Source organism: Rosa rugosa, chromosome 7 (assembly GCF_958449725.1).
Source record: "Rosa rugosa chromosome 7, drRosRugo1.1, whole genome shotgun sequence".
NCBI classification, from domain to species: domain Eukaryota; kingdom Viridiplantae; phylum Streptophyta; class Magnoliopsida; order Rosales; family Rosaceae; genus Rosa; species Rosa rugosa.
Window position 1 is genome coordinate 32350717 of NC_084826.1, and position 14273 is coordinate 32364989.

At 38.7% G+C, this 14273-nt stretch overlaps 1 protein-coding gene across 1 annotated transcript; it reads right to left on the bottom strand.

Moving 5' to 3' along the window:
- Positions 1–727: 727 nt before the first annotated feature.
- Positions 728–7858, bottom strand: LOC133722160 (uncharacterized). Its single transcript, XM_062148982.1, has 12 exons — positions 7540–7858; positions 7403–7460; positions 7264–7326; positions 7002–7131; positions 5413–5636; positions 5189–5281; positions 5039–5110; positions 3803–3835; positions 2424–2552; positions 2128–2184; positions 1134–1229; positions 728–1048 (listed from the first exon to the last, which is right to left on the bottom strand). The coding sequence occupies exons 1-12, from the start codon at positions 7716–7718 to the stop codon at positions 989–991; spliced, it is 1194 nt and encodes a 397-aa protein (XP_062004966.1). The 5' UTR covers positions 7719–7858; the 3' UTR covers positions 728–988.
- Positions 7859–14273: the final 6415 nt, after the last annotated feature.

Below are 14273 nucleotides of genomic sequence, written 5' to 3' on the forward strand. Positions count from 1 at the left end.
AACTTTTTATGAGAATTTTTACCAAAAAATGAAATAGAGAGTGTAGATTACAAATTAAGGAGTGTGGATTTCATTGCTTTTGTTATTGATGGAACTATAGTGAATAGATAAACGATATTGTCCAAAGGTCTAGACCTATTTGACTTTTCATATGGAAACCTCCAAATTCTGGATAGTTAGTGCTACTTATTAGAAGTAGATAAAGAATTTAGGCATCAAGTAATTGTTTTACAGTAAGTGGTATCATGTGAAATAAATAAAGAGTGTGTATAAAAATCATAAATGTAAAGCCTTAATAAAACTGATAAAACTAAAATAAAAGAATCATCAAAGTGCATTATTCTAGCTAGTTGTATACTGTAATCCGTCCTTCCGACATTTTTCATTTAGTGACCGCCTAGTGAGTACCATTGGCGAACTATTAGTGGTCGTCTGATGAGTTCTACTGGTGACATGATTCTAGTGGCCGTCTGATGAGTGCTAGTAGGGACATGATCCTAATAGCCGTCTGGTGAGTACTGCGAGTGAGGTAACTCAGCTAGTAATCACCTGATGAGAGGTACGTTGAAGAATTAGTCATTCAATTTGTGTTATTGATTCCCGATTTAAAACAAATTATCTTTAGAAGCAGTATTGAGTTTGTATCGTATCGTAATATGATTGAGGTCTAAGGGCTGTGATCCATTAAGTTTCTAGTTGGAAGTTGGTTGTTATTATGAGAAGCAGGTAAGCTTCGGAAGATTGAGGTTGGATTATGATAAATGATTAAGGTATATAGTAGAACACTAACACCAACAGTGTAGCATCTAGCCACCTTACATGGGAAATTCAACTATACAATAAGTTTACTGATTATACCAATCAAGTTGGTTACGTAAAATTGTGTCACAGTAAAGTCTGAAGTCTAAACCTAATGAGGCTTCACTCAAACTTGGGTCATCCAGCATCTGAACAACAGGGGCAAACTGCGAGTGTTGAATGTTAACATTTAGAATCTTGGTACTTCAGTCGAACTTGGGTCATCCAACATCACAACAACAGGAGCAAACTGCAAATTCTGACGTCAGGGACTGAAAGAGGAAGAAATGGGAAAATGCACATAGATTATAACTTTAATACAAACGAACGCTGACCTCATCATCCTCTTCAAAGTGTATCCCATCAACTGCACTGTTCTGCTCGAATTGCCATCCAAAATTGCTTTCTAGCAACGCCTTGAGTTTCCTTGTCTTTCAGAATAAGAGTATAGTATTTAGTATTTCCTATTCACTTGTTTAGTCAAATAGAGACGAGCACTTAAAATAACACAAATTTGAAGTCACTTTCATCAAATAAATCTCAACAGAGTTTCGGACCAAGTTTGATATTATGCAGCATGCCATATGAAGCCACTCAGTTCGTGCTTTCATTGATGAAAGAACCAACTGATTATACAAAGAAAAGAAAGAAAGAAAGAAAAAAAAAAAAAAGGACTGGCTGGAAAATATTGAGAATCTGAGACCACATGGAAGCACAAAGATGAGCAATCATAATTTCTAAACCAAATACAAAACATGAGACTTAACAAGTAGTTCTCATGCACATAACAATGGCATTGCCATACGAACAAACTGTTGCAGCAGAAATCAAGTCAGGGTATATATAAAAGGGAGGAAGATATGCAAACAAACCACACTAATTTCAAATGTCCAGACAGTTCCCCTGCTGATGCAAGATAGAGAAAAATATAAAAGGGAGGAAGAAAAGAATAAGTGATGGAAAGGATAATGCCAGGATTAGTAGAACAAGGGGTGAAGAAAATAACGACGCGAAGCTCAGTATAATAAAGACCAAGATACAGTGCCCCAAAAGCATACCTATGTAATAAGACCACAGTATAATAAAATCACTTCTGTAGGCAGAAACTGAACCACCTTATAATCATCTTACACCATATGTTCAAATCCAGAAACAATCAATTCTGTGTGAGTGAATATGCTTATCGTGACAGATCGAATAACAATTGAAATTTCGAATAAACTATAAGCTGAAAACAAGGTCATAGATTAATAACAAGAGAATCCGTGTATGTCCTTTTTTGCAGGACAGATAAAATTTTCATGAAAAACCCAAGCTTAGAGTGCATACCCATGACAGAAGATCTCCGTCAACAATTGAGGCATCTTGCAGCAGTAAAAAGAATTCCTGCAATCCCATTCATAAGTTAGTCATTAGGTTGTAATACTTCAAAACTTCCTTACCGGACATGGCTACATAATGCATTTTTGTTTATTTTATTTCTCTTTAGAAAAACGAGCCAAATGGTAGCAAAGTTGACAGATAAAACTGAATCAACTTGATAGATATACCAACTGTAGGCATAATAGTTAAAAAGAATGACAACAGCAGAACCAAGCACAAAAACAATGAAGTGACCTCATTACCTTAAAAAGATGATACAAAAAGCTGTCAGCAGAAAACCATGAATCATCTAACAAGGCTGATGCACCACTTGCATCTGTGCAATCTTTCTTAAGCGCATGTTTCAGTTGATAGTAGATGACTTTAATGAACTGTGATATTTCCATCAAAAGCTAATTATCAGAGCACATAAAGAAGGGGTAGGATGAAGTTAATTCTGTTATGTGTAGTTTACAGGAATTAAAATGAGAAGAAATTAAAACTTCCACAACATGCTACCTTATCTGGAAGTAACAAAAAATTATAATGTTTTATTTTACTTTTACAAGAAAAGAAAAGATTTGATAAGAATATATATGAGAATAGCGAACTCCTACTAAAAACCATGTGGAACCATAATCTACCAACTGCTAAAAACATCACAAGAACTGCGATAATGCATCACTAACTACAAAATATTGTCCCCTCTCCTTCGTAAGAACTTCTGTGGTAATGCGTCACTAAGTACTATATTGGCCACTTTCCTTAATCCTTATGTCCTCCTCTCCAGAAACTTAACTTATACACTACACTAAGTCCCATTCCACGTCAAAATGTATCATGCAATCCCAACCTTTTTGTTTCTTCGTCCTTGCCTCGCCAACAACTTCGTCAGTTATCAGTACTTTATGACAGTTAAATTGTCCATGTGCAATTGTGTATCTCCTAATCTTAATTCAGAAGGGCAACACCATCAGCAACATTATATATGCACAAGAAATCTAACTTATGGCCTCAAATCATTAGCACACCCCAAATCTTTTCATACAAGGCAGATAGTGGTCCAATTCGTATTATTACATTTATCACCATTCTTTTGAAACCAACTGACTTCCATCCTGTTCATGATATCCCAATTGTTGAACAAATTCAGTGAGAAACCAATAGGCCCAAAAGGTTTAGCTTCAATTTATGGCTTCCAAAAAAAGGAGTCCGCCACTCCTACTATTGTCCACTCCGAACGACTTCTCGGCCTACCCCCATGGATCCGGCTCCAATCCAAAACCTCCACCCTATGCTCGATATTGTATCATAAGTTTTGAAAAACAAAAAAAAAAACTATCATATTTATTCAATCAACCTTTCCACCACCAAAATACCCTTCACCTATCTCAAACCTATTCATTGTGCCTGGTCTTGTTTAAAATGCTACCCAGTGAAACAATGTGGCTGCCATTTCTGTCAGATCTTTTCATGAAATGTACCAGAGAAAAACTTAACCTAATTGAGCATATAAAAGAAAATAATAAAACGAGTAGAGAAGTGAAAAAGTAGAATGTATTCCCAGTGATGCTTAAATCAATCCAGCCAGATAAGAATTTTCTAATGACATCCCAAAAAAGGAGACACCTCTGTAGATTACCTTTACAAATAGCCGACTCCTTGTATGGAAAGGCTGCATTAAAGATATAACAGAATTGTCAGATACTTAAACCTGGTTAGATATAATGTAGTGTATTGATTCCACATGATATAAGAATCATCAGGGAAAAATATGCTAGTCTCAGAACACTTCTTTCTTTTTTCAGTTTAACAATATCTGCAAATAACATTGGTACACATGTATAGTTGAACTTCAATGGAGGTTTTTGTTAAGGAAGTGATAAAATGCACATACAACAGAACTACAGAAGGCTAAAAGAGAACAATTGGAGTTTAAGAACAAAGATACGTAAGTGCGAGTATTCCTTTGGTTGGCCTACTTTATTCTCTTGCTGAAACCAAACTGCACCAATATTTGCTTAACATACATTTCAAATTAATCAGAAATACTGGGTTCAAATACTGGGTTCCCAAGACAAAACAAACTCATAAAAGCTTGCTGAGAATAAGATATAGAGTGGGACCCACAACATGATTTATTTAGGAAAACCAAGATTAAAGCTTTTTTTTTTTTTGGCCAATTGCCACTGGCCCTCCAATAGACTGTCTACTCCATCCTGTGAGGCAAGAGGGATATAAAAAAGAGTTCTAATTACATTAGCACTTTTTCTTGATTAGCCTTTCATCTTGACTTTGCATGTAACATGTAAAGTCATCCTTGTGGGCACAAGCGATAAAATAAGAAGATATCTATTTGTTGCTGTAAAGTCCTCATTATGAAGGAAAATGTTTTTGCTGCCTTATTCATGCAGTCATACTGAATGGAGAAAATCTAAAGATAGAAATATCGAAATTGTAAAACAGTTGTACAGACCGAAAACTCATTTCTCATCTGAAGGAAAAAAGCCGTGGCCTGTTGGTTAGCTGGCCTAACTAACACTGGTGCAGGTCACAGGTTCAAATCTCAACAACAACTCTTTTTCACTCTTAGGTGAGACTATGGGAAAATGCAAGATTGTGAGGATAAGAATTATGAGTTTAGAACTTTGTATTATGCAACTTAACTTTATTATCTTGTAACTTGTAAGACTTTATCTTCTCCTAAAGAACAAGTAATCTCTTGTGAACATAGGTTTGGCAAAATACATAAATCTTCTGCACCACTCGTCTTTCTTGCCTATTTATCCTAAAGAACCAACCCTATCTTTTATGTTGGTCTGCATCACTGAATTGAAAGACGAGTAAAGTGAAACGCGGAAATTAAACCAATACTTACAGCTTCAGTACATCCAAATAAAAGATTGACCAAAGACTTCCACTGCAGAAATGCTTCAAGTGATTGTCCCATCTGCATATGTTTAAATATATTAACAATATGATACAGTAAGTAACAGAAACAATGTACGAGTATGCATTCTGCACTTGCCAAAAATGCAATGAAGGCAAATTGCAGCTCCCCAAGAAGCATGTCCTCAGAACCATTATATTCCTTTTGTAGTACACTTTCTAATAATTGTGTCTGAAACGATCAGTAATAGTCAGACCAGGAAAAGATGGGAGAAAGATTAGTGAAAGAAAATGGATAAACAAGCTTAAAAGAAAAATGAACAAAAAAAGAAATCAATGATAATACTAGAGAAAGGGGGGGACCTTGTCAAGATTCAAATAAGTAAGCTGCTGGACATCGATTCCTTTATGTTTGATAACATGTGGAATTGATGTGTAGTAGCATCCTCTAGCATTCGACGTGTCACTGGATGTTGAGAATGTACTAGCCTTCAACTGCTCATCTAGAGCATTCTCCTTGGCTGTTTTAGGAGTGAATTTGTGCAGGGAAGATTCAGAAGCAACAGTAATTTCTCCTCCAATGGGTTCTATACAGCACCAATCATTTAAAAGTTGGGTCAACAAAGAGTGCAATACATACAACACGTCAGGATATATTTCATACACATTGCAATGAAATTTAAAGAGTAATAGAAGCTCCTTGTCTGTACAATCATCACAAAAGTCGTTGATTATTACTTAATTAGCACTCAATAAAATAAATTAAGCTGCAATAAAATCTGAAAGTGTGTTTAAAACCAGGCCACTAATGGGCACAAGTCAATCAGATCCATAATTTGTAGTCACCAGACATTTTTTTTATCAGAAGCATTTCTTCTAACAAAGACAAATCAATGCATAGAATAGTTGTCCATCTAAGAGAACCACCAATCCAGATGAACATACTATGGGGAGGCTCTCCAAAATACCCGCAGAACAAAGTCCACAAAGATGTCAAAAATCCACTCTTTCCCAAAAATAAAAAATAAAATAAAAAGAAAAGAAAAGAAAAAGATAATTCCATACATCACTTCTAAATTGTTCTTGTAATATAGTATCAGAGCTCTGGTTCAAGTGTTCCTTGGATTGAAACATCCATCTTCCATCGCCCAGTTACCTTGTTAAACAACAAAACCTTTGTATTGTATTTATATATCTCTGCCTCTCTGTGTGCAGAATGCGGCTGCAGACAAGGAGATTGAAACTTGACATATATTGTTGACGCATCCCAAACAGTTAGGTACTTATGTTTTTTTTTTTTTTTTTTTCCACAACACAACCAAAGAAATATGCTCAGGAAACCTATTTTAGCCACAGAAAAGAATACTCCATTTCTCTTTACGAAAAAGAGAAAGACAAAATAGTTACACCACAAAACCAAATCGATAACTTTACTCTAGCTAACATGTATATTCCTTCAAGTATCCTATCTCAGATGTCATGTTAATACTCGACTTTCCTCTTGGTTTACATAACAGTCAAAATCTCGTCTCCGCTCTCATATTGCTCTTCTGTATCATTTGTATATTTTCTGAGATCTATTTGGACCAAGCTAGAAATTGTTGATATAGTTTCTAGCTAGAGGTGGAGTAGGAGGATATAAGCTGATTGTGGTTTCACTTGGGTTTATGATTAATTATTAGGCCTTGGGGTTAAAATCTAGTCTCTTAGAATGGTCTTGAATAATTAGATTTTAAGAAGAACGTCTAATGAAATTTAGCTTAGGGGTAAATACTGAGTAATGTAGTAACAAGCTTGAATCCAGAATCACTCACAACAAGACTTGCTGAAACGCACTTGTGCAGAAGATATAAAGCACAGAGCAATGCAGTAACAGATGACGATGAAAAAATCCACAATAATTACAAATAATGAATAGAGAGAGCGAGATTAAGGTTGTGAATCATGCATACCGAGCCGTTCGATGGTGCTCTTTGTAATGTAACTAGACAATCGTTTCCAATCACCATACTGGCTCAGATTATAAGGACCGAGATGTCTGTCAAACTCCCAACTCCTAACAGCTCGGCAATACCTCTCTTCCTTAATGAACAAAATATTATGACAAGAGACAAAAAAATGATGAAATTGAAAGAGTGAAGCAGTTTATTCGAGATTGAATTTACGAAACCCCGCGTATGGTGTGTAAACAAAAAAATCAAAATAAATACAAACCTCCTCCTCTTGTGGTAGTTTGACTAATCTCTCCTCTTGTTGATCCCACTTGCGTACAATTACCTGAGAAAAAGCTCAAATGCTTTGATATATCATGGTAAAACTTGAAAAGCAAAGAAAAGCTGACATGGTTACTGACCTCAGATGGTGCGGAACAAACGAAAAAGGCAGTAATAGGTGAGAAATCCTTTCCGTCTCTTTGCACATAACAGCAAAGGATTTAGAATTGGAGCGAGCAAAAACAACAAATAAGGAGGCCGAGTGAAGAGCGAGTACCTGGTGGAAGAGGAATAGTAGAGGAAATGAGGACCGGGAGGGATCATCTTGATGCCTTTAAACGCGGGGCCGACAGAAACCATGTGAGTATCGATGCCGATGAGGGTGTGTTGAGGAACGTCCAGCAGCAGAAGCGTCGAGCCCTGCTTCGCAAGCTCCACCGCCGTTCCCGCATCCATTATTCCCTTTTCTATATTTTACCAATTCACTCCACCACTACTATAGTCTATAGCCAAACCCAACACACACAGAGAGAGACAGAGCTTCAGGAAGCGGTGCTCTAGAGAGTGTCTCCAGTCCAGAAGCCTCTTCTCTTCTCTTTTGAGTTCTGACGATATATAATGAATTTTTCGAAAAATGAAATATTTTTTGTGAGATTTATTTTTTGATCACGTTTCTTTAAATTAACGGTTACATGTCTAGAAATTAATATGTTAATTATTTATGTAATTTTTTTTTTTTTTTTGAAAAAGGGCCAAGTCGGCTGCCCTCAAGCCTTGATTAATGAGATTGTAGAATACAAGGGGGGGGGGGACAAAGAGCCTGAACCCCATATTACAATAAGCATTAAGAGAACTTCCCGTAATAATAACAGGAGTCTCCACTAAACTTGTGTACTCTACCAAGCACCAATTAGCAAAGAGTGCATCATAGGCTGCTCTATTTGCTTTGACAAAGCGGTGACATAACGGAAAGATAACTCTGTTACGAAGAAGCATCATTACAAATAGCCCAGCTTTCCTACTATGTTGCCGCACGGAAACGAATCCGGCGACACTCCATTTCATCCTGCCACTAGGAGGTTGCGTCCATTTAATCAAGTAAACAGTTCGCCGCCTCGCTAGACCAGACAAGGCACACTGAGTGTGCATACCGGAACAAAGCCCACTTCGCCCTACCAAATAGTGGTAGGGATTTATTTCTGGCAAGAATCCACAAATTACTAGATGTAAAAAACAATATAACATGAAAGAAAAATAGAGGCAACCTGGGCCCAAGACCAAAGCCTGGGCCCAAACTCCATCAAGCCCAAGCCTAAGTTGCAGACTGCACAGTTCACGACACCACCATCCCGCCTGTTTCTGTCGCGTCAGCCCACCGCCGGCAGCGCCTCCGTCGTCACCTAGTCTGCTCCAAGCAAACGCAGGCCGACCTTCCAACCCTTCATCATCCCCAGGCCAGCTAGCCAGCTAGACGCGCCGCAGCTCTCACCCACTCCCCTCTCCAAATCAGATCCCCTCGAACCAAACCATATCGGAGATGTCCGATTAGCTCCGAGTTCGGCAGATCCCAGCCTCGCTAACCCCCCACCAGACCATCTGTAATACCCCGAAAAATCCAAATTAAATTCCGTGGATTTTTAGAAATGATTTCACGATAGTGGGAGCGAGTACGAGGCTCGGAGAAGTTGTGGAATTAGTTCGAACGATTAATTTTTGAAAACTAACGTTATTTAGGGGGTCTCAAAAAGTGACTTTTTATACATTGGGAAATTGGGAAAACTTCCTTCATGAAAGTTGTAGAGCGCGTCGATACGAGTTCGTGGACATATGGAACGCAATATTCGGAGTTCGTATGAATAAGTTACGAATATTTGAAAATTGGGATTTTCTATAAATATGAAAAAAAAATCCGAATATTGCAAATGAGGACAGAATTTCTGGAACTCCAGAAATTTCTCCCCATTTCTCTCCCGAGCCCAGCCGCGACCCCCTCCCTTCGTCACCTTCGTTCTTCCTCATCCGGCCACCGATTGATGTGAAACAAAGTGGGGTTTTCTGGTCTCGACCCCCTTTACGAGTTTGTAGAAGAAATCGAAGTGAAATACGAGCTGTATGAGGCTCTACAAGGTCGAGAAGAGAGCCTCGTCGGAGACGAAATCGCTCTTCCCCACTTTTTCTGGGCTCTACTTTGTCTGGCCATATCTTCCTCTACAGGCCTCCGATCGACCTGATTCCAAAAGCAATTTTTCTCACTGTGAAGTTTTCTACAACTTTCCAGAAGACATCGACTTGAGATAACCATCGTGGTGGCCGCTAGAAGACCGAGAAGCCGCACAGCCCGAGCTGGAAATCGTCTTCCTTCGCCACCTTGGTTCTCCCAGCTCCGGCCACTATAGCTCGAGTTCTTTGAGGGCTTTTCTAGCCCAGAGGAAGTAGAAGCTATCCCCAAGAAGGCTTGCAGCGATTTGATCCGGGGTGATCGAATTTTGGAGTTTTGAAACTAGGGTTCATCGGATCCGTCGACTTCCAAGGTAAAATTCAATCTTTTGGCTTATAATCTGAATTTGTCGTAGTTATGAAAAGTGAAATTGGAGTTGAGATGAAGGACTTTCATGTTGTGAGTTTTATCAAATTTTGACTTTAGATGGGCGGCGGCGCCGCCACTGTGATGGTAGTTTCCGGCGACCTCCGGCCACTCCAAGGGCAGCTTCTGTCCATTTTTGTGTTCTACGTGTCGATACGATCGTGTGCATATATAATTCATAATTTTTGGAGATCGTATGATTAAGTTATGAATTTTTAAGTTTCGATCGATTTCGATCGTTAGATTTGTGATCTGTGAAGTTAGGACCGTCAGATGGACTTGTAGTTTTGATATGATGATCTTATGACTGTCCCAGTGGCTTTGTGTGGTCATGGGCGAACATCCGACCGTTGAATCTTCGTATAAATGCAAAACAGTGATTAGGGAGGCGATTCGTGAGAATCCGTCCGTCGGATTTTCGTATAAATTTTGTGGAGATGTTTGTAAGGACGATTCAGGAAGATCCGACCGTTCGATCTTCGTGATAATTTTGGAGGATGATCCTAAGGGCGATCCGTGAGGATCCGACCGTTGGATCATCATATAAATTCGATCTGACCGTTGGATCATCATTAAATTAGAATCCGACCGTTGGATTTCCGTATATGTGTGGTTTATGAATGATTGCTAAGTTAAGATCGTATCTGACTAAGTGATTGACGGTTTGAGTTGGTGGACGATTGTGGATCGTATTTTGAGCTGTTAAGAAGACGCAGCAGGATTAGAGGTGAGTAAACCTCACGTGGTTCATATTACGAACCAATGATATTTAATTAATTTATTTGTCGTAATTGTGTGAAAATATTTATGGAATAAATATTTGTTTTAAATCATATGGACTTGATCAACTACGGTCCATAGGTAAGTAAAATGATTTTATTTATACAAATGAATTTCACGATTCTTATAATTGAAGTCTTGAACTATAGTTGGTATTAGTAGTCATTCCTGAGTGGATGATTACGTATATATATATTTACATGATTATATATGGAATGGTGTGACATTGAGGTGTGTGTGGAATCGTGATAACTTGGTTGATATGATATTTGTTAGACCAAAGTGGTGATAATTGTTAGACCAAAGTGGTGATAATTGTAGACCAAAGTGGTGTAATCCAAAGTGGTGAAATAGGTGGTGAGAGAATTGTAGACCAAAGTGGTGTGATCCAAAGTGGTGAAATAGGTGGTGAGAGAATTGTAGACCAAAGTGGTGTGATCCAAAGTGGTGAAATAGGTGGTGAGAGAATTGTAGACCAAAGTGGTGTGATCCAAAGTAGTGAAATAGGTGGTGAGAGAATTGTAGACCAAAGTGGTGTGATCCAAAGTGGTGAAATAGGTGGTGAGAGAATTGTAGACCAAAGTGGTGTGATCCAAAGTGGTGAAATAGGTGGTGAGAGAATTGTAGGGCCAAAGTGACGATAATGTGGATAGAGGTGTGTGGAAATGTGTTCCTTGTGGATTTCTATGAGTTCTTGATGCTTCTTGCATATGTGGTAATTGTTGGTTGTTTCTTTGAGTTAAAAAGAAGTGAAATTTAATAAAATCAACCCTCTTTTCTTGTTTACTCATACGAGCTTTAAAGATTGCTTTAAAGCTTACCGGGTTTTGTGTTGTTGCCAATTCCCGGTGCACTATTAAATTCAAATGGTGTAGCGGGAAATCCTACAGGACAGGAGAACCAGGAAGGTGATCGAACTGCGTAGAGTAGCTGCTTTGTGATACTCTGATTTTCTGTAGTGAAGTATGTTATGCTCATTTAGGGCTTTACAATTTTACTTTGTAAGAGTGAATTGTAATAATGAACTCGAGGTTTTCGAGATTTTATATTTGAGTGGCGAGTGGTGTGGTTTAGGGTTTAGGGGCGTGACAGTTTGGTATCAGAGCGTAAGGTACATATTTGGTGATAATCAGTACTCCCCGAGTGATGGCCCGTCTGCAGCGGATCCCCATCATATACTCTTCGGTACTGGTATAATCATTGGGTATGTCTTAGTATGGGGTCTAGACAGCGTGTATGTCTGTAGGACGGTAGAGTTGTCTTCTAAGTTCGTATTAGAATAAGTTTAGTTTCCGCAGGTTGTAATTTTCGAGGAATAGAGACCTCTAGATTTAACTCTGATGAGTCGGTGAGATTTGTTTTATGGAAGTGAGGTCCTTTTGGATGTTGAAGTGTTTGGTTGAAGGCATGATGTTGACCTATGCACGTACCTAGTGTGGATACGAGTATGAATTGTTATAAATGTTGCCTTCTTAAGTTGGACATACAGATGCATTTGAATAGATTCTAGACTCATGTGGAGTTGTGAGTAGTGTTGCGGTTAGGGAAGAAATTATTGTGGTTAATTCTTCCATGTGCTTGTAAGTTGTTGAGCAGAGTTTGAGGTGCGAGAACGGAGTTTGATCTCGTGTTTGAGTGATTGAGACAAACGACTATATATTTGAGTTCTCTCCGAGTACCTAAAATCTTAAGGGCTATTTGAAGTGGGACTAGTGGTAGTTTTAGTATTTCTAAATTTAAATCGAGATCCGAGGAACATGTTTTGTATACGTGGTTGATGTTGCGAGCATCATTTTTGATTGATATTTTGCGTTTCACAAGACAACTGGATTGGAAATTCTCCGTTTGGACACCTTGGTCTGTTGACCTGACTATGACTTGTGGACATAGTTTTATTTAAGTGAAGGAAATTGATTTTGTGAACTAGTTTTCTTAAGTTTTGGATCGTAGTATGGAGTTGGACTGAAGTGAATTTGAGGTTGTTTGTGTTTTAAGTTTAAGTAGGCGGGACACTTAAAGTTTTGAAATGGAGTTTGATCTTGGTCGGTAAATAATGGGGAGATTTAGAGTCAACTCTCTGTAAATGTTATTAGATGAGGGTGTGTTTCTGTGGTGATGGATTTTAGGAGAAATGGTTAAGTGCAATTTTGGGTATTGATTGTAGTGACATTGTTGGGTATCCATAGTGGTTCAAGTGAATTACTATGCGATATGGAGTTTGATTCGGTTTCTAAATCGTAAATTCATAGGGTATGAATTGTGGTAAGTTTAATGGAGCAATTAATAGAGGAAATGGTTGAGATTTTATAAGATTTGTATGGGTAACTCTAAGGATGTGGGTTTTTCCTAGCTAACTCAGGATGTGTTTAGCTTTATTAAACCCTAATTCTAACGACGAAATTGTTTGTGTTTGGTTTGACTCAGAGGATGCTAGCTAGACCTCTGTGCAACTTAATTGATTGTTTGTGATAAATCATTATGATTGATGTGTGCAGCAGAGTTGTCAATGGTTTTGAAAATAGTATTGGGTGACCAAGGTTGATCCTTGGTGTTGTTGTTGGTTTAACAAAAAGAAGAAACGACATGCATGCAATCTTATTGATTTTATATTACAAAAAGGAAAACGAGGACTATGCTATGCTAAGCCTAGTCAGCAGCTCCGGATGGATTGAGGCTGAGCTCAAGAGAAACGTTAGAGCCACTGTTGTAACCGCCTGAGCCACCAGAATAGTAACCAAATGCGCTACCTTCCTCGGAAGTAGTCTTCGGGTTACCAAAGACGTCCTCGCCGTGCACGGGGAACAGAGGAAGAGTTTCAACCTCCTGGTGATCTCCTCCTCGTTGTTGCAGGGATGGTTGTCCTCCTGTTGTGCCAAAAGAGTTGTACTGGTATTAGTGTTGAAGTGTGAGGAAGAATATGAAACAAAATTTAAATCAAGAAATCCTTCATTACCAGTAGAATCGGTGGAACCAAAGTTGAGATCAATGGATCTACCATCATCAGTAGAACTAGTGGACCCAAAATTGATGTCAATGGATCCACCAGCTGGCCCAAAATTGATGTCGATGGATCCACCAGCACCAGTAGAACCAGTGGACCCAAAATTGAGATCAATGGATCTACCAGTACCAGGAGAACTAGTTCCCATGGGCACTTGAGCAGCCTGATTACACCTCTTCATCTGCTTCTCTCGAGCCCTGACGTTCTGGAACCAAAAGTAAATGTTCTTGCCCTCAACCTGTCCATACTGGTTCAGCTGGAGACAGATCTCGTGAATGTGCTCTGTAGTTGGGCACTTAACTCCCTTGTCGTAGTAAAGATCCTTGAGGATTCTTATTTGATCTGGAGTAGGAATCCACCTGGTACGGCTTCGCCAGAAATCCATGTTGGCACTACTTCCGGCTGCTTGGGTGTTTCCTCCCTCCTCTGTTGGTTGCTGTTGTTGTAGTTCCATTTGTTGCGGGGTTTGTAGCTCCATTAGTTGCAGAGTTTGTGGTTCTTTGGTCATGGGGTGAGAGGATGAGAAAATCGAAGAATACATGGTTGAGTGTTGAGGGAGATGTTGTTGAAAGATTGAAGAATTGTGAAAGAAGGGCTGGAGATCTGAGTGAGAGAAGGATTGAAGATTGGTGAAAGAAGGGCTAGA